Source organism: Trachurus trachurus (genome assembly GCF_905171665.1).
Source record: "Trachurus trachurus genome assembly, chromosome: 1".
In the NCBI taxonomy this organism is placed as follows: Eukaryota; Metazoa; Chordata; class Actinopteri; order Carangiformes; family Carangidae; genus Trachurus; species Trachurus trachurus.
The window spans coordinates 17,475,835-17,500,140 of NC_139891.1; the positions used below are offsets into that span (position 1 = coordinate 17,475,835).

The following is a 24,306-nucleotide window of genomic DNA, read 5'->3' on the forward strand; positions in this document are numbered from 1 at the left end:
GGTTGTAGGATACAAGGAAAGTTTTCTCCTCGGCTTACAGCAGAGCAGAGTGACTGACAGACCCGTGTTTCAGACCAAACACTCTAAATGATTGCAGTCGGAAGATATAACTATTTAAGACTTATATTAACACAAACATTCTGTTTACTTCTGCTTTAAGCCTTAGCCACAAAACCTAAGTTTCTCCTTGAGTCCGGGTGAAAAGGTGTTTCACAGATATTGCATTCCCAAGAACAAATTTACAAGAATTGACTGTAAAGTCAGTGCAACCTTTGGCCTGTCACATTTGACCACCAATCTAATCAGTTCATTCATAAGTCCTGATTGTTTGTCCCAAATCTGAATTCCATCATGGTGTTTATGAAATATCACGTCCACAAAACTATACCCCCAACCCTGTCATGGTGCAGAGGCATACAAACAGAAAACAAAGATTCCTGCCTCATTACTTCCTGGACATAGATTTTCCAAGTACCTGAACGCTACTAAGGAGATTAACTCTGCTGTTTTAATGATGGTGGTGGAGAAGGGGAGTTTTCAAGCCAACAGTGCAGAACATGTTCAACAGGGAGACACAGAAATAAAAGCCCGAAGCTCCTCCATATCTGAGCCATGGCCATTTCAAATACAAATGTTTCCACATTGGAGACAGGAGGAAAGGCACTCCACCCCTCACTCCCCCTTCTCAACACAAAGCTCCCAGGTGACTAATTTAAATTTCTAATATTCCCTCAATCATTATGTGAGCCATTGTTCCCATAAGATCTGCATTAAGGTTTTTCCTTTAATTTGTCACATATCCCGTGCTGCGTGTGTGTGTTTGAGGGAGAGAGAGAGAGAGAGAGAGAGAGAGAGAGAGAGAGAGAGAGAGAGAGAGAGGGAGAGAGAGAGAGAGAGACTATTTCATGAATTTCTTAATTGCTTTGGGAATAGATATTGCGGTGACACAGGCTACATTCACGCTCACACACTCTCGCACCCGTAGATACTCGAGGTTGAGGAACTGCAGCCTTGACTCGCATCACGCAACTTGTTGCTCTGCGTCTCTCCAGTGCTTCAGACGGAGCAGGTGCAGCCTCCAGTCCGCACACACACACATCACTTCTTCACACATAGAAGAGAAGAGGGAAACGACAACAAACGGGGACCAGTGGCAGAATGAGAGCCGTGTGTGTCTGGTTGTCTGTGGTCCTGTGGGTGGACAGCTGTGGGAGCTCAGCTGCAGGTGCGGCAGCAGGACAGAGACTCAATGATTCCTCACTTATTGGAGACGGGATGTTTTCTTACAAGGAGAATTTACTTAATGTTTCGGGACAGGTGGACAACCGCACTTCGGGCTTTTTCCTGCTGGACTTTGACGAGGGGATGCTGGAGGACTGGCGCTCCCTGGCCAGTAAGAAGCGGCGCGGCGGGGAGTCTCAGGGGGGGAGCGTCAAGGCGCTGCTGGTGGCTGCCTACTCTCTCATCATCGTGATCTCCCTGTTCGGCAACACGCTGGTGTGCCATGTGCTGGTGAAAAACAAGCGCAACCAGTCCGCCACCAGCTTGTTTATAATGAACCTCGCAGTGGCCGATATCTTCATCACTGTACTCAACACGCCTTTCACCCTGGTAAGACCCCCCCCCCTCTCACTCACCCTGGATCACGCATCCCACATGACCTTTGTTGTTCACATGAAGATGTAGCGCAGCCTGAAAGAGTTCAGCAGGAACCTGACTTTACACTGCAAAAAAATAAAAGTGTTCAAACTTTTAGCGATTGTTTGTTGGTCAAAATGTTTAGTTTGTAGCCTATTTAGGCAAAAAAAGAGAACTCGCAACAGTCTTCTCCCGAAATAGAAAATATATTTATTCAAGGGCTACATAATATATTATGTAGAGAAGACATTGCGAGTTCTCCTTTTTGCCTTGTTTAACTTCCCCAGACTCAACACCTACTGCAATGTTGGATGTGCGTGAGCTTTTTTATTTTTTATTTATATATTAACATTTCTGACATCAACATATGGGAGCCATCAGAGAGGCAACCTCTCTCTCTACTGCTATATGCTTGTGTGTGTGTAGAGAGAGAGAGAGCGAGAGAGGATGAACTCATAAATATACATATCTCATCATAGGGTTAGTACCCTAATAGGCGTACAAGAAAATAAATATTCGGTTTTTTTTATGATGCCATGACTTAATCGTTTTTTTTTTTGTTTTTTTTTACATGGTGACAGTGTTTCTGTGTTGTATGCGCTTCCAACTGATGTTCATATCTTTGTTTAGATTTAATGAAAAATGGTTTTATGTTGGAGCGACGGTGTATCATATTAATAACACTGTTAATTTCATGTCTTGTTTATTTTTTATCTTATCCTTCCTGCACTTTTGAGTTTTTATTGATTGAGGCAGAAACTAATGATGTATGATGCAGGATATAATATGAACTATAGAATTTATACAGATGCAGGGGCAACTGTTTTGAGTATGAATGCATAAAAATAGACTAGCAATACAGTATATCACCTTACCTACACCTTACGGTATCCCAATGTATGGCAATATATCATATCGTCACCCTCCTTTAGGATATATCATATTGCCAGATTCTTGCCAATACAGTCCTATTATCTAGGTGCTGTCTTTTGTCTGTATGACTTTGGAAACATCCCCATATTCCCACTGTCACTCAAATATTAATTCAAAGATCATCTGTATTTAATTGAGTGTTTTTGTGGTCATACAGCTATGGATTGATGGGTGAGTTGGTTTGAAATGTTGACAGGTGTGCATGACCTAAACTCCATTTGCATGTGTGGGCCCGATCCCCCAGGTCCGATTTGTGAACAGCACCTGGGTTTTTGGGAGGACAATGTGTCACATCAGCCGATTTGTGCAGTACTGCTCCCTGCACGTCTCCACTCTCACACTGACGGCCATCGCACTGGACCGACGACAGGTTTGTTAGCATCGCAGTGATGCTCTTCTGTCCTCGGAGAGGATCATGCAATGTTATTTGTTAAAAAAAAAAAAAAGTACATGATGTTATGGCATGAAGAGTAGTTTTAGTCCATTTTCCATTTCATGACATTTGTTGCCTTGGTCTAGACTCTATACAAAGGTAACAACAGTGAATGACATCTGGGCTGCTGATTCTGGCACAGGTTATAATAAACCAATAAATCAGTCTCTCAGTTTACATGGTCATCGAGGGACCCCTGAGGTTGTGTTGCTACTACATTACAATGACATGTTTCTTCTACAATCGTGTGACCTGCGATAAGAAAGAAATCAAAGTGGAGTATTTTAAAACAGACAATACAGTATTACAGGGACACAGTATTTCTCATTCAGCTTCTACAAGAAATGACACAGCCTTTATTTCTTGGAAAAATCACAGCACTAATATATGGTGAGTATTGAACTATTATTGCAATTTCATTTTGTTGCTTAAAAATAATGAAAGGCCTTATATTAGCAAGCATTTATACCTTTTCATACTTACATTGTACTTTCACAAATAGGCTATTCTCTGTTTCTGTGTTCTTAGGCAATAAATTAAGACATGTTTGACATGTAAAACATATATTTCAGATTTGGTATGTTGTTTTGTTTAATAAACCAACTCCATAGACAGTTAGGAGAGAAGTTCATCCTGAACAACTACAACAAGGAAAACAACAGCAATGGTGTATTTTCTGTGTTGCAGGTTTGGCCAATGAGGATTTTACCTGAACCACAGTGAAATATTATACATCTGTAAAACATTACAACAGAGGATGGAAATGACGGTAGGCCAAATTAAAATCTCAGGTCCACCAGAATACATCCACAGCAATGATCTCAAAAGTCCCTGTTAGTCTAACATTTCAGGCAGTTGCACTCTGAGTTCCCAGATACTCTAACACTTTGCCAGACTTTGTTGTAAAAAGGTCCTTCTGACCATTAATACAAAATCTTAGTATTTCCAGAGAAATATAGTCTTTTTCATTTAATTTCATTTATTTGTTTATTTGTAACGGGACTCTGCATATTCATGAAATACAACATGTACATTTTAATTTCTTTTATGCTGTGTTTTTAACATTTTATATGTGATGTTTTTATGCTGTGTCTTTTGCACTATTTTTATGAGATGTTTCTGTTTGTATTTTACTGTGAGGCGACCTTGAGTGCCATGAAAGGCGCCCCACAAATAAAATGTATTATTATTATTATTAAATATGCCAGATTTAGCTCTAAAGCTAATTTCCATCCGCAGTCCTGCGGTTCACACTAAAACAACATTTAGACAAGGACAAAACAAAGTACAACATGGTACAAATGGTACCATGTCTGATATTAAAGACTTCCACAGACATATTGAAGGAGGTTCATCTCCCACCCATTTGGTCATAACAGCCTTTCGTCCCAACATAAGCACTAAATGTACAGTGTGTTCTCTTAGTGATTCAGTGATTGATTATCACACTACTGTAACCTCATCACATATGTGACCCCCCTTTATTTGTACTTTTTACTGATCTTTTTGGAGAATAACTTTCAATATCTTGTGTTTATATTAGGGCCGGGACTTTAACGCATTCATTACGATTAATTAACTACACAAAAATTAACGCGTTAAAATAATTAACGCATTTTAATCACACTTATTTAATTTTTTTTTTTTTTTTTTTTCTCACGTGTGTCTACGTGCGGTGCGCCCGCACGCGAGAGAGGCGGCAGTTTGAGAGGCTGACTGGCAGAGATGAGAGCTGGTGAAATGCTAGCATGGTTATTTAAAACAACATCTCTGATCTCTGCCTGCACATAGATACACAGACACGGGCGCACGCTAAATGCGCTATATCGCGCTAATTGCTCAGCTGCAGCGCTATATCTATGACCTGTCACTGTCACAGGTGCAGCTCATCTCATTATGATAGGACTTCACCCTCAGAGCTGTCTGTCTTCAGACTGTCCTGACCTGTCCCCTGAACATCACACAGGGACAACATGGAGCTGCCTGTGTGATAGACCATTTATGTATCAAATATCGATTAATGAATTAATCAATAATTTGCATCCCTAGTCTGTTGGTCTTGGTTAAGTACCACCTTGAATGCTTAAGCTTATGTATTCAGTCATTCAATGGTATACTAAAATCCATGTGAAAAAAAAAATGCTTCTCACTGTCCTCAGGTCAAATATTTATATGCGATTAAAATGCGATTAATTGCGATTAATTAATTACAAAGCCTCTAATTAATTCGATTAATTTTTTTAATCGAGTCCCGGCCCTAGTTTATATATATCTTTTTTTAACAGAAAAACAAAGACAGTATTGCGTGTATAGACTGGTATTTTAATACTAACTTTTAAAAGTATTCTAATCATGTTGTGCCCTTTACAGATTCATTCATTTATTACAGGTTACATTTTTGGAGTGAAAATCACAGAGAGACCACTGCTTGGACTCAAGAGACTGTTCAGTTATTCATTTTGCAGTACAAAGAGACGAGTCACACTCATTTAAGGCTGAATGAGTCACCACACCATGAGGTTGTAACATGCACAGTCATAATAGTCTAGTACGAAGAGGGGGGTATCATGCACCCCCCGGAAATATACTTCTAACCAGTGTTTCTAGATTGGAAAAAATGTGTAGAAAATGATGAGCTATGTTAAAAAGTTGTCAGAATGTCCCATGTATCATTTTTATGCAAATTAGTGCCGCCATTATTGAAAAAACCTAATTTCACTATATCTCAGCCAATATTGCAGATATCTGAACAAATAAGGTGTCTAGACCCATGTTTTGGGGGTCAGAGATCATAATAAAACTATTCATAAAGTGATCACATGTTGGTGGCATGCTAGTAAGCAAACCTAACCCTTTTACCAATTACAAGACGCCAATATTGGAGATACCAAATAAGGTGTCTAGACAGAGGTTGTTGTGTGTTTAACCAAGGTTTATTTGGATCAAACATCACAATAGAACTCTTGTTGATGTGACCACTCTTCTCTTTCCCATGCCAGATAAACAGTCAAGTAAATGGTTCTCCACTATGCATCACTCATCATCGTTTTCACTGAAATCTTCAAAGTTAAACTCATCCTCTCCTTCCTCTTTCTCCTCCTCTTCCTGTTCATGCTCTCCAGTGTCATGGGGATCAACCAGTGAAGTTGGTAGGATAGGACCACAGGACCACACCGGTTTCAACACTCCTTCATCAGTCTTCATCCATCCCTGCTCCTCATCATAGGGTTTTGGTTTTTCCAGAATAGGTTCATCAGCTCGCTTGTACAAGGTGACACGGTAGTTCACACGTCAATCATGTGGTTTCAGAGCAGAGTGGCATGGAGGAAGGTGAACCAGGTCAACCTTAGACTTGCAAGTGAGTTTCTTGTCCTCCCCCACCATGTTGCGTAGCAACTTGGCACGGACAACATCCACTGAAGACTCACAACTCTGTCCAGACAGGTGAATTGCTCCAACTGCCTCAGCATCTCAGGCTTGACACTCTAGCAGTCACTGAGTTGACTGAATACGTGAAATTGGGGATTCTTCTTCAAGGGCCCCACCTTCCGGGGCGTCGAGTGGCGCAGTGGGTTAAGCAGGCGCCCCATATATTGAGGCTATAGTCCTCGTGCAGGCGGCCCTGGTTTGAATCCCACATCGGACGGCCCTTTCCTGCGTGTCATTCCCCCCCTCTCTGCCTCCCTATTTCCTGTCTCTCTCAACTGTACTGTCAAATAAAGGCATGAAAAAGCCAAAAAGTTATACTTGGCACTGGTACAGTCTTCTCCACTGATATGAACACATAGAACCCAAGAAGAGTGGTGCGGTGGTCTTCTCCCAGGGATTCTGCAAGCTCAGAGATGTTGAGAAGCTTCCTGGATCTTCACACTGTAGGGGTCTGATGAAGTCAGCTTTAGCAGCCTTGCCCACAGCTTCTGCTCGTACTGTAACACGTCCATCTCAACATCAGTGGGGACAGGTGCACCGGAAGCCAGGCAGTAGTAGTATTGCAGAATCCCTGGGAGAAGACAACCGCACCACTCTTCTTGGGTTCTATGTGTTCAGTGGAGAAGACTGTACCAGTGCCATCAAAGGGAGAAGAAAGGTGGGGCCCTTGAAGAAGAATCCCCGATTTCACGTATTCAGACAACTCAGTGACTGCTAGAGTGTCAAGCCTGAGATGCTGAGGCAGTTGGAGCAATCCACCTGTCTGATGTCTGGACAGAGTTGTGAGTCTTCAGTGGATGTTGTCCGTGCCAAGTTGCTACGCAACATGGTGGGGGAGGACAAGAAACTCAGTTGCAAGTCTAAGGTTGACCTGGCTGGCCTTCCTCCATGCCACTCTGCTCTGAAGCCACATGATTGACGTGTGAACTACCGTGTCGCCTTGTACTAGCGAGCTGATGAACCTATTCTGGAAAAACCAAAACCCTATGATGAGGGGCAGGGATGGATGAAGACTGATGAAGGAGTATTGAAACCGGTGTGGTCCTGTGGTCCTATCCTACCAACTTCACTGGTTGATCCCCATGACACTGGAGAGCATGAACAGGAAGAGGAGGAGAAAGAGGAAGGAGAGGATGATTTTAACTTTGAAGATTTCAGTGAAAACGAAGTTTTCAAAACGAGTGATGCATAGTGGAGAACCATTTACTTGACTGTTTATCTGGCATGGGAAAGAGAAGAGTGGTCACATCAACAAGAGTTCTATTGTGATGTTTGATCCAAATAAACCTTGGTTAAACACACAACAACCTCTGTCTAGACACCTTATTTGGTATCTCCAATATTGGCGTCTTGTAATTGGTAAAAGGGTTAGGTTTGCTTACAAGCATGCCACCAACATGTGATCACTTTATGAATAGTTTTATTGTGATCTCTGACCCCCAAAACATGGGTCTAGACACCTTATTTGTTCAGATATCTGCAGTATTGGCTGAGATATAGTGAAATTAGGTTTTTTCGATAATGGCGGCACTAATTTGCATAAAAATGATACATGGGACATTCTGACAACTTTTTAACATAGCTCATCATTTTCTACACATTTTTTCCAATCTAGAAACACTGGTTAGAAGTATATTTCCGGGGGGTGCATGATACCCCCCTCTTCGTACTAGACTATAAGGGGTGAGCAAAAAACATCTTGCCGTTTACAAACACATATGTGTGTTAATCTATTTCACTGCTTTTGTCACAATTTAGATGATAAACTGGATCGAAAATGCAGACTCGAAGATCCGATATATGGTGGAACAAAGAAACTATTTTATTGAACTCACAGAGGGGCAGGAACGTGCAGGAAAAACACAGGTTGACCACAGGACATGATGAGCACGGGATGCATGCAGACGATCACTGGGGTAAAATACACAAGGGAGAAACAAGACACAGGTGAGACACTTCAAGAGGGCAAGACAAGGCATGGAACTTCAAAATAAAACAGGACTAAACAGGGAACGAGAGTCACAAACCATGACAGCTTGTGCTTTTCACAATGCTGCATAGTGCATACTAAGACTTTATAATGCCCCAAGAAAGATACAGTGGAAATCAGTCACTGGTCCGCGTACAGTTTTGTTCATTACCATCAATTACAACTGACCATGATGTCCTAGACAGATTGATTTTATATTAATATTGGACTGGATAATCTGATTGATGTGGTTAATGACAGGATTGATGATGATCACTGTATGACTATTATATAAAGCTGGGTACTGATTCTGTCACCAAGGTTTCTCTCTATAATTAAGTCAGGTCCTAACCTCTCCCTGTAAAGCCCCAAAGCCCCTTAAAATAATGCATATTATGAATTGACATTATATAAATAAAGGTTGAATTGAAACCTTGACAGACATGTTGCTCAGTGTTTCTGTTTTTGGTTATGTATTCATGTGGCTCAGTGTTGGATGTTGTTCAGTGACAGAGTGTGAAGATGCATTTCCCTTATGGGACAATAAAGGCATTCTATTCTATTCTAGACATGTTACATCTTTATCATCTGTGTTTGATCATGATCAAATCTTCAATAATATTTCACCACAACCGGTGAAATCAGTCAGTGAGTTATTTTAGACACACAATCCTGTGTTTGATGATAATTATGGAGGCATTTCAAACAAGACATGACTCTGTGCATCACCTTATGTCTCTGAGTAGGCTACTGCTACAAACCACCATAGTCCAGTTCCACTGCAATGTTTGTTTGTCAGACTGCAACAGCTGCAAATCCGTAAGATATTCAGACTACAAATGGAAATGTGGATCACAGCAAAGTTAAGAGATGGATAAACAACACGCTCCAGTGCGCAGTTTTATGTTGAGAAGTTCTGATTGGTAACACTGACTGCACACAAATGCCCATGCAGCTTCTCTATAAGGTCGATCCACACACGTAATTAATTCCCAAAGAATGGGTTGTGACCGGCAGCAGACCACATGTATTTCTTGTCACATTTATGTCTGCAGGCTGCAGGTTGCAGCACTCAACACTCTAGGTTCTACCATTAGCTGCCAACTAATATGGTTTTTGTTAATTGTTCTAATCACTGCCAGGTCCAGCCAGTGTGTGTTATATGCTGCTAAACACTTCCAAATGAGAGTTTAAAGCCAAACAAACCTTAAAGACTTTTGGGAACACTTCACCATATGTCAAAAAACAAACAAACACTGTTTTTCAAGGGAAGACACAGGAGACTCAATCATTGACTGATGTTCTGATGTTCTCTGCAAAAATGTGAGATTAGATGACAAAGCCCAGCTTGTTTCACTTAAGATTTCATAGACAAATAGACAACTGCACACCATCACAGAAAAATTGTTCCTGCCAATAAAGTCAGCAGACAAATTAAATGCATCCCCCTCAGTAACAACAATAATAAAAATATGTAGACAGAGCATAACGTAAGTGGCCGAGAAGAGTTCTTTATGCACAATTAACCCTGTAGCAAAGGTTATCACATTATTGGCTGGTTATTAGCCTACATTATTGGCCTAGTATTAAAAAAGCCTTTGAAAATGCTGATAAGTAATAATATATAAATATGACTGCAGTTCTTGGAAATAATTGGCTTTTTTGAATATTCTGTGCAGTTTGCTAATCAAAAAACGTACAGTGGATGACATGGTCGTCATATTTATTCATCCAAGTATTGATGTACTATCTTGCAGCTCTCTCTCTCTCTCTCTCTCTCTCTCTCTCTCTCTCTCTCTCTCTCTCTCTCTCTCTCTCTCTCTCTCTCTCTCTCTCTCTCTCTCTCTCTTTTCATTAGGTTTTCTTGTTTAACTGTGTGCTCTTTCTCCTCTTTAGCCAAATAGATATTCTTGTATAAACAGACAGTTTCTCATGTGGACCATGTATATATACCATGAAATCTGTGTCTCTTTGAGGATGTTGAGGTGTCAAATTAATTCACCATATTTCTTCACATTTTTTAAATTTAAATTTAAAGGTAGAGTCTGGAGGTTTTTTCGTTGCAGTTTGTAAACAAAACATTCAAACTGGGCTGTTACGTTATTGACCTAAAAAAACGTTTGACATTGTAATAACTTGAGCGGATAATATAATAATATGTATGACTTAATTTTTTTTTTTTCAGGGTATTATGTCACGTTTATGCTCAGTTTGACACAGTGCAATGGCCACACACTCACTTCAACACAGTTGTGAAACATTTGAAGTTCTGCACAGTGTGCCTGTGTCTCATCGAAAAGCAACATTTTTACCAAAATTAAACTGCTTCGGAGTAATTGTGATGGTTTAATAATTGGCTAAACTTGTTGCAGGGACAATGGAGGCTCTCTACCTTCCACGTGTGTGTCACTTATTGTGTCTCTTGGCTGTAAAACAACTTTGCCAGATCGGAGTCGCTGCCCCGGTGTCCCAGCTAGTCTCTGTGCACCGCGACACTACGCGTACCCGTAACCCGTTTTTTGTATGTGGTACATAATGATATATGATGCATGTTTAATCTGTCAGATTAAACAGGCATCATATATCATTATGTACCACACTATTGATTGATTTCTTGCCGGATTCGTTGTAATCAAATGCACAAGGCCAAGAGGAGAGTTAGCAAAAGTGTGGAAAACCGACCGGACTTAAATAGTTCCTCTTTAAATTGAAAATCAAAAAAGGTTTTTCCAGTAAAACAAATTGTGGTGAATTAATTTGACACCTCAACATTTGACACCTCAACATCCCCAAAGAGACACCCGTCGTATTATGTACACATGAGAAACTGTCTGTTTATACAGGAATATCTATTTGGCTAATGAGGAGAAAGAGCACACATTAAACAAACAAACAAAACCTAATTAAGGATAGAGAGAGAGAGAGAGAGAGAGAGAGAGAGAGCTGCAAGATAGTACATACATCTTGGATGAATAAATATGACGACCATGTCATCCACTGTACCTTTTTTGATTAGCAAACTGCACAAAAACTTCAAAAAACCCAATTATTTCCAAGAACTGCAGTCATATTTATATATTATTACTTTATCGGCATTACATTTTCAAAGGATTTTTTAATACTAGGCCAATAACGAAATAACCAGCCAATAATTAGTTATTATGTTGTATTACATTATTGACAAGTTATTACATTATTGGCTTTGAAAATAGCCAAAATGATTACGTTATTGGCAGTTATTACGTTTTGGGTTGCTACAAACCCCTTTCATTATTTATAGATGAGGCATATTTTGGATTGGATCCTGATGGTTTGTACCTTCTAAAAAGTTTGAAACCCATATCCATTGCATGATACTGTCAAACAGTCCATGCATATGAAATGCAGCACCTGACAGTTGTGTCGTATTGCCTTACTTTCCTTCAAATTGTCAGCCAGTCATGCAGGCACTCATGCATTGACTGCTCCAGGTTGATTTACATGTGTTTAGAGGTGATCATTGCAGCTCTAGGGTTTGATGTTTCCGAAAAAGAACATTTTCCCTCATAAATTCAACACCAGAACTAATGAGATTTACAGAGGACCCTACAATTATGGACAGTGAAACAACGAGAGTGTCATCACCATGGTAGAGATTACATTGTTGAGTAGAGGGAAACCTTCTTAGTCTATCACAAATCACTTCTTGAGTGTACAGCCTTAGAAAACTGGCAATTGCAAAATGAATGTGTTGCATAATGACACATAATGGCTTTGGCAAATGATGGTACTTAGATAGACCAACACAAAACACTTCGTGACACGTTCAATCATGGTGAATAGTTGTGGGCTCCTTTTGTCACAGGCAGCTATGAGTGTATTTCACACACTGCCTATGTGTGTTTTCTTTCACCGAGGTCATGAGAATCCTGTCAGTGAGATGACATGTGTAGTATTTGACAGATTCTATTAAAAAAAGAAGAAGAGAATCAGTCTAGTATCTGCAATTATAAATATACTGTGATCTTGAAGTAGTGGCCATGTGACAGTGGGGAGCGTGTCCCCCATTAATCCCACAAGCTCCCGATCATACTTTGAAATCATGATGCAATTAACTACTTTAAATTTGTTGAGTGCACACATGTAGGGCAGGAAGAGCACCATCTGGTGTTTAGACTTCACTTGAGTCATAAATGGCTCTTGACAAAAATACTGGATCACGCAACGTCAAAACCTGACTGAAGTGTAAAATAAATAAAATATTCAGGGTAAGGCCATTTGATTTATTTATCTGAATCCCAAAGATTTTGTTAGCGTACTGCATCTTAAATATTGCAACAACTCTGCCGTTAGGACACTAATTTGTTGACTTTAAAGCCCAGATAACAAATAAGTTGAGAACCAGGACAGATCTAGTATTAGACTTTTTATTAATATATATGAAAATCACTACAAAGTTGTGGTTAGTGGTGTGTTACAACGACTCTCAGACAAGGTGATGACATAAAGGAGATTCCTCCAGACTGATGGGAAAAGTTTTTGCACCAAATTCAGTTTGCTGACATAGTTCTAATATTTATTCATGAAGTACATTGTAAACATTGACAACAGGAAATACATGGGGGTGGAGTCAGATTTTGTTTATGTTTATAATTCTTACTAGAGTGTAGTTTATCCTCAGCTGTCTTGTTATTGGGCTGTCTTTGTTTTGTTGATTCCTGATTGTGTCTCTTTGAAAAGAGTCCTTTTGCACATGTCTCACATAATAAAATACATTCTGAAGTGTCAGGGATTTAAGGCGGCCTTGGGTCATTTGTCAGAAAATAAACATGTCTTTGTCAGTGCCAACCAGAACTATCTTAAGTTACTATATGACAAATCACTGCTCAGAGAAGCACAAAAGATTTTTAACGACCCGACACACATCCTCAACACAGAATTTGATGTGCTACCCTCAGGTCAAATGCTCAGAGTTCCAAAAAATAGACTGAATAGATATAGGAACTCATTTAACCCTTCCGCCATTAAGGCACTAAACAGTAATATGTAGCACTTTATTGCAGAACTGTAGGTTTTATTAATTTGACCGAATTTACCTTTTTTGTATAGTATTATTGTTTTATTATTTCTATATGCAAACATTGTGAATGTAGCACTCTAGTTTATTTGTACCGTCGATTTTATTCTACTGGTTTAGTTTTTCTCCGTATCAAACCACTGCGCACATAGCACTTTAACTTAAGAGCTGCTGGTTTGATCAATCCTACGGATTTATTGATTTATTTGTATTGAGTGGAAGCACCCTTCACTATTTTGAATGTGTGTTAAATGTGTGAAAGTACTTTGTATGAATGTATGTATTGTTTTGTGTATGCAGTGGCTCAGAGCCCAAAACAAATTTCCCTTCGGGACAATAAAGTACAATCCAATCCAATCCAATCCAACCAGTGTCTTTAAGGTTCACAAGAACCCCAGAAAACAAACTGTTAATGGCTGAAATTAGCTCTCTAGAATTAATTTGTAAATGTCATAATAGGGGCCATGAAGCATGTGGCAACAATTGGCTATCTCACTGAGTCAAAAACGAGTTCATACTCTATATGGATGCATAGTAAAACTAATATTTTCAATACTCAAACACCTGCTTAATTAAAAAAAAGGTGATAGTCTGCACTAAAAGACTTACATCCTTCTTTTTGTTCATCAGTGCTCATTCAATATAGTCCATCAGCTAGGATTCATTTTTCTTTTGTCATCTTTGTAAAGAAATGGTCATACTTTTGCCTCATAGTTTTGTGAGGGGATGAGCAGACATGGTGAAAGTGACTGAAATGACTGAAGTGAGAAAACTTTAATCTTGGCAGTAGGGAGCCCTTTTCACTTTCTTTCACTATTTCACTGCTGATGGGAGAACATCTTTGCTTCACACATGGGCAGAGCCATGCCCTCACACACTGCTTCACTGTACTGTAGATGGAAGAGACTGTGGAAAGACAGAGACTGTGCCCTCACATTATTTCTCACAGCTGACCAGCTCTTAAGAAATCCACTGTAAGATTATCTAGTTGCAGCAAAGCATGTAAAAAATAGTGACGGGTCAAAGATAATTGAACCCGTTGGTGCTGACTTGTGAGTCGGAGGCTGAAAGTTTTGGAAGTGATGGGGAGGTATAGGCAATCTTTGTCAAGGTCTGATACATTAATCTCCATTTATATGCTGCAACACCTTGAAATCCTGCTGTCTTTGACCAATTCAAATAGAACTTATACAACAAATAGAACAACTTTTTTTTTATCACCACATAAGAAAACAAATAGCCTACCTTCTTTTATAGCACCTTTCCTCCACCTGAAACAATATCTCCCAATAGAGAATGGGTAGGCTAAAAAAGAAAGAAAGGAAGAAAAAAATATACAGATATTACACATCTGAACATGCAAATACATTTGAATGAAAACACAGACCCATCCAGGTGCCTTCACATGGTAGAGGTTCCCTGAAAGCATAATGTAATATCTCTCACAGACACTGTTGTAACACTACATAACATATAGGTCTGGACTGCATATGTTCACTGTAAGGCTAGAGTCATGTTATTACCCTTCTGTGGACTCTGTACTACGTATTAAAGCTGCTGTATAATTACCACACATATGCACACATCTCATATAGGCACCAATGTAATCTAATCTTTCCCAATGTCCACAGGTGATTTAATTCAAGTCAAGCTATTGTTCCCATAAATAATAAACTCGGTATTGAATATAGCTACTAGTGGATAAGAAAATATGATTAAATAAGCTGAAGAGTGAACCAGTATACTTTAAATTTAATTATGACGTGTCAGTCCATTTAATTCGTTTCTTTAGCTTTATTTCTTTAAAAAAAAAAAAATATTCTGCACAGTCTCATTTTCTATTAGTGGACACACTTGTTTTGAATGCCACCCAGCTCCACAATAAATCATCTCTTGCTGCATTCTTGACAGAATGATTTCTTGTCATGTATAATTTTCACGGGGATATGGAATCTGTTCAACAAACCACTTTAAAAAGAAAATATTAAAAATAAGATTATATTTGTTTTGATTTGAAATGAGACCCAGATTGTTGTTTGAGCTGTGTGTACTCAGGTAAATTGGACATGTTTTGAAAGGATCTCACCATAAAACCAGATTAAAGTAAGAAAAACACTTTCTTTCTGTGGCCACAAAGATCTAATCTTTGATGGGAAAAAAAACTGGTCTACATTTGTTCTGGTAGGATTTGTCCCCATCTGCCATGTCTCCTGCAGTGTCAGACATACTGTAGTAGACACAGGCTGACCAGGCTACACAGGATAACAGATCTTGTCCTCAGACGACACTAAGATGCTCAACAAAACATTTGGCTTCATCCATATCATGCAGCTGGTGTGTGGGATGTGTCATAACTACCAAAGAAGTGGTTTAACTGCTGCAGGAAATCGACTAAGGAACTCACCCATGTTTGACTTTCCGGAGTGTTTACCGAGACAACAGATGAATAACAAGTGGGATAAGAAGTTGTATGGTTCATATAAGCAAATAATAACAGCAGAGATTAACAGCCATCAGTATGACAAACACCGTTTTGTATTTACTCCTTTATTGCACTGAAAATGTATTGGTGTTACCACAAAGGAAATTTTAGATATACATATCATTCAGTCCTGTATGCAGTTTTTTTTGCTGATATACTCATTTTTAAAACCGTTGCTTGCAACTTAATCAAGTTCACCCTGTTAAAAAGTGGCCACATTCATTCAAATACAGGCAGCTGCTCTCTCACTATTAAACCAGAGCTACCCTCATGCGATTGCTGACCAACATCTGTTTCTCTGTGATGATGTACCCACAAAGAATATTCTTTAAGCTTCCTGGTTGTTGTTTGTGCTATTACAACAATAGGCACAAAATAAATTGTTTTCATTTCATGTTCAGAAGAAGATGGAAATGAGCTGGCAGACTGTACTGCCCACTTACTGTAGCTGCTCTCACCCCAGCTGTAGATAGACAAGAATCTAAAACTAGGTTTTTACAACTGAAAATATATGAGGATATTGTGACCTGTTCCTATACAGTGAATGTCTGAAATTGCTCTATTCTTTACTGCATGTGCCAGAAAAAGAAGACTTCCTGATGCAAAACAAAACAAAAATTAACCACTAAACAGTCTCTAAATGATGAGCTTCCAGTGAGTAAAGAGGAATTTCACACTCATGATTCATCATTTTGTCTCACTGCTGCATGTGTAGTGTTGCATGATTGTGATTTATGACTCTTTTATGCCTCAGGAGCTGAAGCAAAGCCTTGCATTATGGGGAGAAGTTTACATTGCTCTTTCAGTTTCCTTGCTCAGTTCGACTTTTCGCTGTCCATGGTGCTGAATTTGAAGTGAAGAGAAGCATTATAGAAAGTAATGTTATGTAGGTGCACCTGTAAATGTTCCTGTAGTCAGCACCAGGTAATGGGGTTTGTCTGGCTTACATTAGCTGTAATGGTACAGGGCTGAAGGCAAGATTGTGACTTGAAGAGAGATATGTTTGAGGTGATGATTTTAGCCTTGAAAAGAAATGACATTGATATTATATAGATGGTCTTTCAAAGACACTGAAGGGCAGCAACTTTGAACACATTTCATCACATCATGGCCAGTCTCTATGCACTCTTTGCTCTGTGATTTCTAAAGATGTTATAACAAGCACCAGATTTAGGAAGAACTACTTCTACTGCTAATGGCCTTAAAAGTGGATCCATATGTATTGTATAGTTACATCTCATTTACTTCCACAGAGAAAACACAGTTCCCCTTCACCTGTAGTTTAGAGCTATGAGGATTAATGTGAAAGACAGAGCTGTGAATGCAGGACATCATTTAAGCCGCTAATGTACCAAAGTCAAAAAGGCTTCCTATAATTAGAACCAACACATTCCCATCCTCTTATAATGGAGACAGTTTATAGTTTGTTATGCAGGTGCCTGGGGAAAGTTGCAGTGTGATGTGTGAAATGAAAAAAATGGTTTGTGAAGCAGAATGGATGCGAAGATGAATGGATGTTTTGGTGATTGTTGGTGGCTTTTCATTTCTCCAGTTCATCAAAATGATTTCGCTCAAGCAGCAGGTGGACGTTCAACTCTCTAAATTGCTTCTTCAGAGCATTAACATATAAAACATCAACCCTGGAATAGACATTTAATAAGAAAGCTGATGGCTAATGCGGTGTCTTCTGCTGGTGGAAATTACTTCCTATCATTTTTTGTTTTCTGGAGAGTTGCGGCTCCTTGTGTCTCATCTGGGAGAGTCCAGAGATTTGGGGCTTAACCCCAATTAGATGACAGACAACTATTTGTGAAAAAACTCATCCCTTTGACTGAAATGTTGCTTATTAATATTTTCTCCCTCTGCTGCACATTGCTGTTATCTGCCTCCTGTTAGGAGCATCTTTTTATTCACTTTTCATTCAGCTCTCGAGAAAAATAGAACTTGAACTATGTAGAAAAACAGAGTTTGATCAATGCAATTCCATTTTTGGCAACAGATAATATCAACTTGCGTTAACATAGTTACTAATCTGAGATACGTGAATGCGGGACTGTCTGATAAAAATCGTGATCATCCATGATGAGCATTATAAAGTTGGATCTACTGTATGTTTTTTGTTCTGACCTGAACTTAATGCATAATGCAGACAGATCAAGGTCAAATTTGCAGACAGTTATCAGTGTAGAAGGACATCATGACTGTTGGCCCTACTTCTTTATCTTTGTGTTACCATTATATCTCTCTTCAATACAAAGGACAGAATTCAGTGCATGGAAATCTTAATGAAAAATACTTCCCCTTTATAAATCTCAGAAGGCTTTTCTTTTTGCAAGGACCATCCTCCACCAGGGACATGCACATGATTATAGGGCAGGGGGTCAACAAGCATGCGCTGAATTTTTTTTTCAGGCCTTAATAACAAAATAAATCAATCAAATTAAATTACAACTGTTTAGTCTGTAGATAAAGCGTGCACGCCTACAGGACTGCAATCAACATGATGATCTCAATGATTTGTTGACATAGCATAGGTAGCCCGAGACCTATATTAGCTAGACAATAAGCTAGACCGAAAATATGACTCATATTTAAGCTCGTTGAATAAATGGAAGGTGACTTGTCAGCCCCCACAAGGAAGTTATGTTAATGGCTTTTTAGTCGCTCCACTGTCACATCTAATCTATGTGCAGCACACAGAGTTATCGATGACGAAGCATCTCCATGCACAACAGGATTTATTCATTAAAAACACATATACAGTAAAGGGCACTTCTTAATATGAGGCAAAAAGGGCAGGGGCTCAGGCACCCCTTGGGCCCTGGTTACATGCGCCTGTCCTCCACCAACGTTTATCCTTGCTGGAACCTCCCTTTTATTTCTTGAAGGAAACGTTTATCATCATCCAAATCTGTCTTCAAACAACAGTTGAGTACCCTGATCAACATTTAAATAAATGTATCTTCCTGTAAACTTGTGGGACATTAAAAGAAACCCTTCTCAATGTGCTTCCAGTGTAATGGATGTTAATTGATCAATAATACAATACTGAAAGCCGTCATGAGTGTGTTTACTCTGTTTTAAGATCAATTTGATGCTGCTTTGATAAGATTTTGAATGCAGGTCTCACACTCATTATGGATTTTTTGGTACTTTTATGAGTGAATGAGCTGAAAATCTTTGACACAACTATGCTGTTGGACTACTTAAATAAATACCACACATATCCACAACATACAATCCTTTCTAATGCTTCTATTGATGGAGGACAAGACCACATGGCTCATTGTGTTCCCCAGACAAAGGAATGCCAGTGAACTCAGTCTCTCAGCATCCTCCACATTTTCAAACCTTGGGGTGAAGTCCCCACTTCCAACCTCCATTGGTCACTGTATGGCCCAGGACCTTTGATGTCACGCAGCCAGATAAAGGGACCTTCTCATTCTCTTCTCAACAGGAACTGCTGCTCCTCTCAGTTCTTCTCAACTCCCTTCCCACTGGACCCTCGTCCAGCCAGCTCCTCAACAGGAGCTGCTGCTCTTCTCTTTCATGAGGCCTGCACAAGGCGGAGGCCTCCACTGGACTTAAAGCAGAAGTAAGCGATCCGGTCGTTTTGGCCAATGCTGCGTTCCAGGCAGGCTTTTGAAACCGTAAATTACAGCTTCAAGTCACAACTTACGACTTTGTAGCGTTCCAGGCAACCCACTCGTGTTTTTCCGACCTGTTTTACCTGTGAAAGTCACTATAACGGCCACTCGTAACTTCCGACCCGTGAACTCGTACCAGATCGAACTGGTATGACTTCACAGGTCGGAAAAACACGAGTTACGGGTTGCCTTGAAGGCACCATAACGTCTTGTCAGCCGATGGAGTTAGCAGCCCCCGCCCTCGTCATGGATCTATTGGTCCTCGTCCCTACGTCACCACATTCACGCGCATCCCTTGGCTGCACACAGCCCTGCATGCCGTTCTCTCTCCTCATTGGATAAAACTTGTAGGATACAAGAAAAGTTTTCTCCTCGGCTCAGAGCAGAGCAGAGTGACTGACAGACCCGTGTTTCGGTCCAAACACTCTATGTAAGTGCACTGCTGTCGGAAGATATAACTATTTAAGACTTATATTAACACAAAAATATCGCTTACTTCTGCTTTAACCTCGGTAGTGACGCAAGATCCTATCAACAGATTAAAGGACAAGCATCAACCAACATGGCACAAGGTGCTAGTTGAGTTCAACTAGCAACAGAACCACAAGACAGAGTAGGCACCAACCTGCTAACTCTGCACGGAGAACCAAGGAAGATCCATGGCCTGGAAAACTGCAATTGACCGGACAAGGACAGCAACAGCAGGACTTTACAGCAACACCAGGGGCCAAATGTAAAAAATACGCAGTCTTTCCGTCAGATGTATAAACCCCACGTATGTATATTCCCACATGTTATAGAACTTTTAAACTGCCAATGTATGTATTGATTCCGTTCAGTAGTACTTTATTGTTTTGTATTGATCTTTATTGTTTTGTCTAGTTGTAGTCATATAACATATAACAAATACATTTGGATGTGCCTAAAAGCAGGCTAAAAACTAGAGGCGATCGAGCGTTCGCAGTGGTTGCTCCTAACCTGTGGAACAGTTCACCACAGCATATCCGGTCATCAGAGACTCTGGAGATTTTTAAGACCTCTCTCAAAACCCATTTTTTTCTCCCAGGCTTTTGGACCTGTGTGAGACAAAGTTGTTTTGGTTTGCTGAATGTATGTGTCATTGCCAAAATTGAAATGTACTATTGTATTTTATTGTTATCTATTTGGTCAACCTAGGTTGTTATAAGGTACTCTATAAATAAACATGACCTTGACCTTGAACTTGTGACCTGACATTAAACAAAGGAGCACAGCTCTGTCTGTTCACCTGCCCCACATCACATGTGGTTGGCCTCAGAGTTCAGTTCCTTTGTCTTAAGTCAAAAGAACAACTTTCAGCCATTCTGCCATTGTCTGCTTTCACACAGACACACTCTGTCACACGCACATCTGTACATAGTGTATGTAACTTGTGTTGGATTTATGTTTTGTTATTCCACTTTTATATTCGTCCAAATAAACTCCTTTGAATCTTTGCTCGTCCATTTAAAGCAGAAGTAAGCGGAATGTTTGTGTTAATATAAGTCTTACATAGTTATATCTTCCGACGGCAATCACTTATATAGAGTGTTTGGTCTGAAACATCTGCTCTGCTGTAAGCCAAGGAGAAAACTTTCCTTGTATCCTACAACCTTTATCCAATGAGGAGAGAGAACGGCATAAAGGGGCGGTCCTCTCTGTGTGTGCAGCCAAGGGATGCGCGTGAATGTGGTGACGTAGGGACGAGGGCGGGGACTGCTAACTCCATCGGCTGACAAGAAGTTAGCCAAAATGACCGGATCGCTTACTTCTGCTTTAGTGTCGCACAAGAGTGTTGCCAAACTTGACACTGCAAATCCTTCAACTTCTTATTGATAAGCTTGTTTTGGTTATAGTTATTAAATAAATGATTAATCAAGGTCCAAGTTAATTGTTAGTTTACTTTATGAGACTGTTTTTGGAAAGTGGCCATTTGGTGGCCTGAGGTGGATTTAATGTAAATTACGTTTTGTAGTAATGATTAATATTTTGACATTAATAATTTACTAATTTTGACAATAACATTCACGAGTGCACTGTACAGCACAAGATTTATGGTGCACAGGTGTGAAGCACAACATTAATGTGAGGTTGTGTATTGCGAGCGATCGTTGTATGATCCCACACATCCCAACACATGCAGATGCAATGCAGACCATTTAAAGAACAAAAAACTAAATTTAATACAATTGTGACAAAAAAAGAACTGCCACATATTGTAATGTTTCAGCATGACAGCAAAGCACACATATTAAAATCTTCACAGGCAACATTATTTACTGGATGAACAGAATGCCTGTTAAGAAGATGTATAATTCATTATTCATTGCAACAGGCAGAACCACTAAATGAACAGTACACGGCCCAGGCCTCGTCTTGCTCTTAAGCTTGTAATTATTGGACAAATATTTACGTACAGTAATAAGGACCAAGGAGAGGAATAGAATAACTGATTTCATGAATAATAATAGTACTTTTCAACTTCAAATGCTGTTGTTCACAATGAAGTCTCCAGTGAATCTCTTGAGTTTATCTAAGGCCTGGAGACCTAGAGGTGCCTACCACTCTAACACAGCGTGGAAGCATCATTAAATCAATGAATAAAGGCAGATCACTGTCCTGGATGGGTTATGTCCAGAATTATATATTTCATTTTGAGTCCCAGTATACGGCGCTCTGCTGTTGAATATGCTCACCCAAGGAACCATTGGTTTCTTTTCCTTCATGGCTTAAGTAGCCTGCTTCATCTGGTCCAGCATGACCAAACAGGGCTTATTACTTGTTTATTATCATTCAGATTGTCATCTGATGAGCTCCTTTGCTTTCTTCATGTTATACATTTAGCCATTTTGTCACTGACCAGCTATAGGGACTTTATCTTTGAAAGCTTTATCTTGATAATCAAACTGTTGTGTGCTAAACCCTCAGCAGAGGTGATAACAGATTATATTTGCCCATTTGGATTCTCCGTTTATCTTGATGACAGAATCAAGTGGGCATATATATTTTTGTAACACTTTCTATCCATCCTTCCTTTGACACATTAACCACTCTGACTTTGATCTGTATGTGGTGTTTTTTTTCTCAGGTGATCTTACATCCTTTGAGACCTCGTATGTCCCTAGCTCAAGGAGGTGTGTGGGTTGCTGTTATCTGGTTGATGGCCACCTGCTTCTCTCTTCCACACGCAATCTACCAGAAGCTCCTGACTTTTACCTACAGGTAAAATACTCATAATACTTCATTAAGGAGAGCTCAGTTGTAGCTGTATACACTTTACAGTATATATATTTTTAAGTTTGGAGACAGAGAAACTTGGCAATTGGACTCCATTCACTTAGTGTGAAATATCTCTGGAGTGGCGGTGCCGTTTCCAGTACTCCTCTTCATCACTGGTTCATTACCAAACCTTCATAGTTACTTTAAATACAGCATGTGTTTTGATATTTAATTAAAACAGGATTCTGTGACACACTGGCCTCAGGGAAAATTAATTGAATGAAATGAAAAACAAGACAGTAAGGAAAAGATCAATAGCATGACTGATAATCAGGATAATTATTAGATGCTCACTAGCTAGTTCCCACCTTTTCACTAATCTGCATCCATATCCTCTGTCCAGTAAGGAAAAGGAGCGCAGCCTGTGTGTCCCAGACTTCCCAGAGCCATCAGATGTCTACTGGCAGTATATCGACCTCCTGACCTTCATATTGCTCTACATGCTGCCGCTCCTCATCATCACTGCGTCCTACATCACAGTGGCCTGTCGCCTGTGGCGCCACAACGCCATTGGTGACACCACAACGGCTCAGCACGCCACTCAGAGAAGAAAGCGCCGGCGCACGTTGGCCATGCTGCTCCTGGTGGTCGGGGTGTTTGCTGTCTGCTGGTTCCCCCTCAACTGCTACGTGGTGCTGCTGTCCAGCCAGGCCATCCACTCCTCCAACGCCCTCTACTTCTGCTTTCACTGGCTGGCGATGAGCTCCACCTGCTACAACCCTTTCATCTACTGCTGCCTCAACCCCACCTTCCGCCAGGAGCTGCGGCTCCTCTTTGACATGTGCAGGAAGAGACGGAGGGCGGCGGTAGGGCTGGAGCCTGAGCTCCGCCCGGCAGCCATTTGCGCTCCTTGTCACAGGACTGCCTGGCCCGACAACCACGAGTCCTCGAGGCCAAGGCACGATTTACCAGAGCCGGGCAACGCCTCTTTACAGCAGAGCCACGCTTCTTCCAGCCAGTCCTACAATCTGAAAGATACACATGTGCTTTTCACTGCCAGGCAGGCCCTCACAGGGAGAACTGACATCCTCTCTGTGGAGCCCATCGTAGCTGTGAGCTGAATGGGAATGGAAAAACTACATCCGACTGCCATCCTGTGATGGGGCAGACATCAGTATTTGAGATTCTCAATCCTATTTCAGGATTTCATCATGTTCCAAAGAGGGTGGGAAATCAGAAAACCTCAGCAATGCATAACTGGACCTGTGCAGGTTTTTAGTGACCAGAGGAGAGCCTGGTGATGGCGTTAAACTGGAACAAATTATGATGCTCTACCATTAGAAACTGTGATCATCAAATGCATTCTCTGTGGCATTTTCTGTTTCAACACTACTTTTCACACCTTTTTTTTTTTTGTAATCGGTCAAGAATTCTCCCCTCACAGATCTGACAAAACAATCTCACCACAGGGTCCATTTATCA

The 24,306-nt window shown here is 40.2% G+C and overlaps 1 protein-coding gene across 1 annotated transcript; it reads left to right on the plus strand.

Moving 5' to 3' along the window:
• Window positions 1-1,158: 1,158 nt before the first annotated feature.
• Window positions 1,159-23,945, plus strand: gpr83 (G protein-coupled receptor 83; the record flags this gene model as incomplete). Its single annotated transcript, XM_083972768.1, has 4 exons — window positions 1,159-1,611; window positions 2,816-2,941; window positions 22,694-22,827; window positions 23,228-23,945. 4 exons carry the CDS (start codon window positions 1,159-1,161, stop codon window positions 23,943-23,945), a joined length of 1,431 nt encoding a protein of 476 aa, XP_083828894.1.
• Window positions 23,946-24,306: the final 361 nt, after the last annotated feature.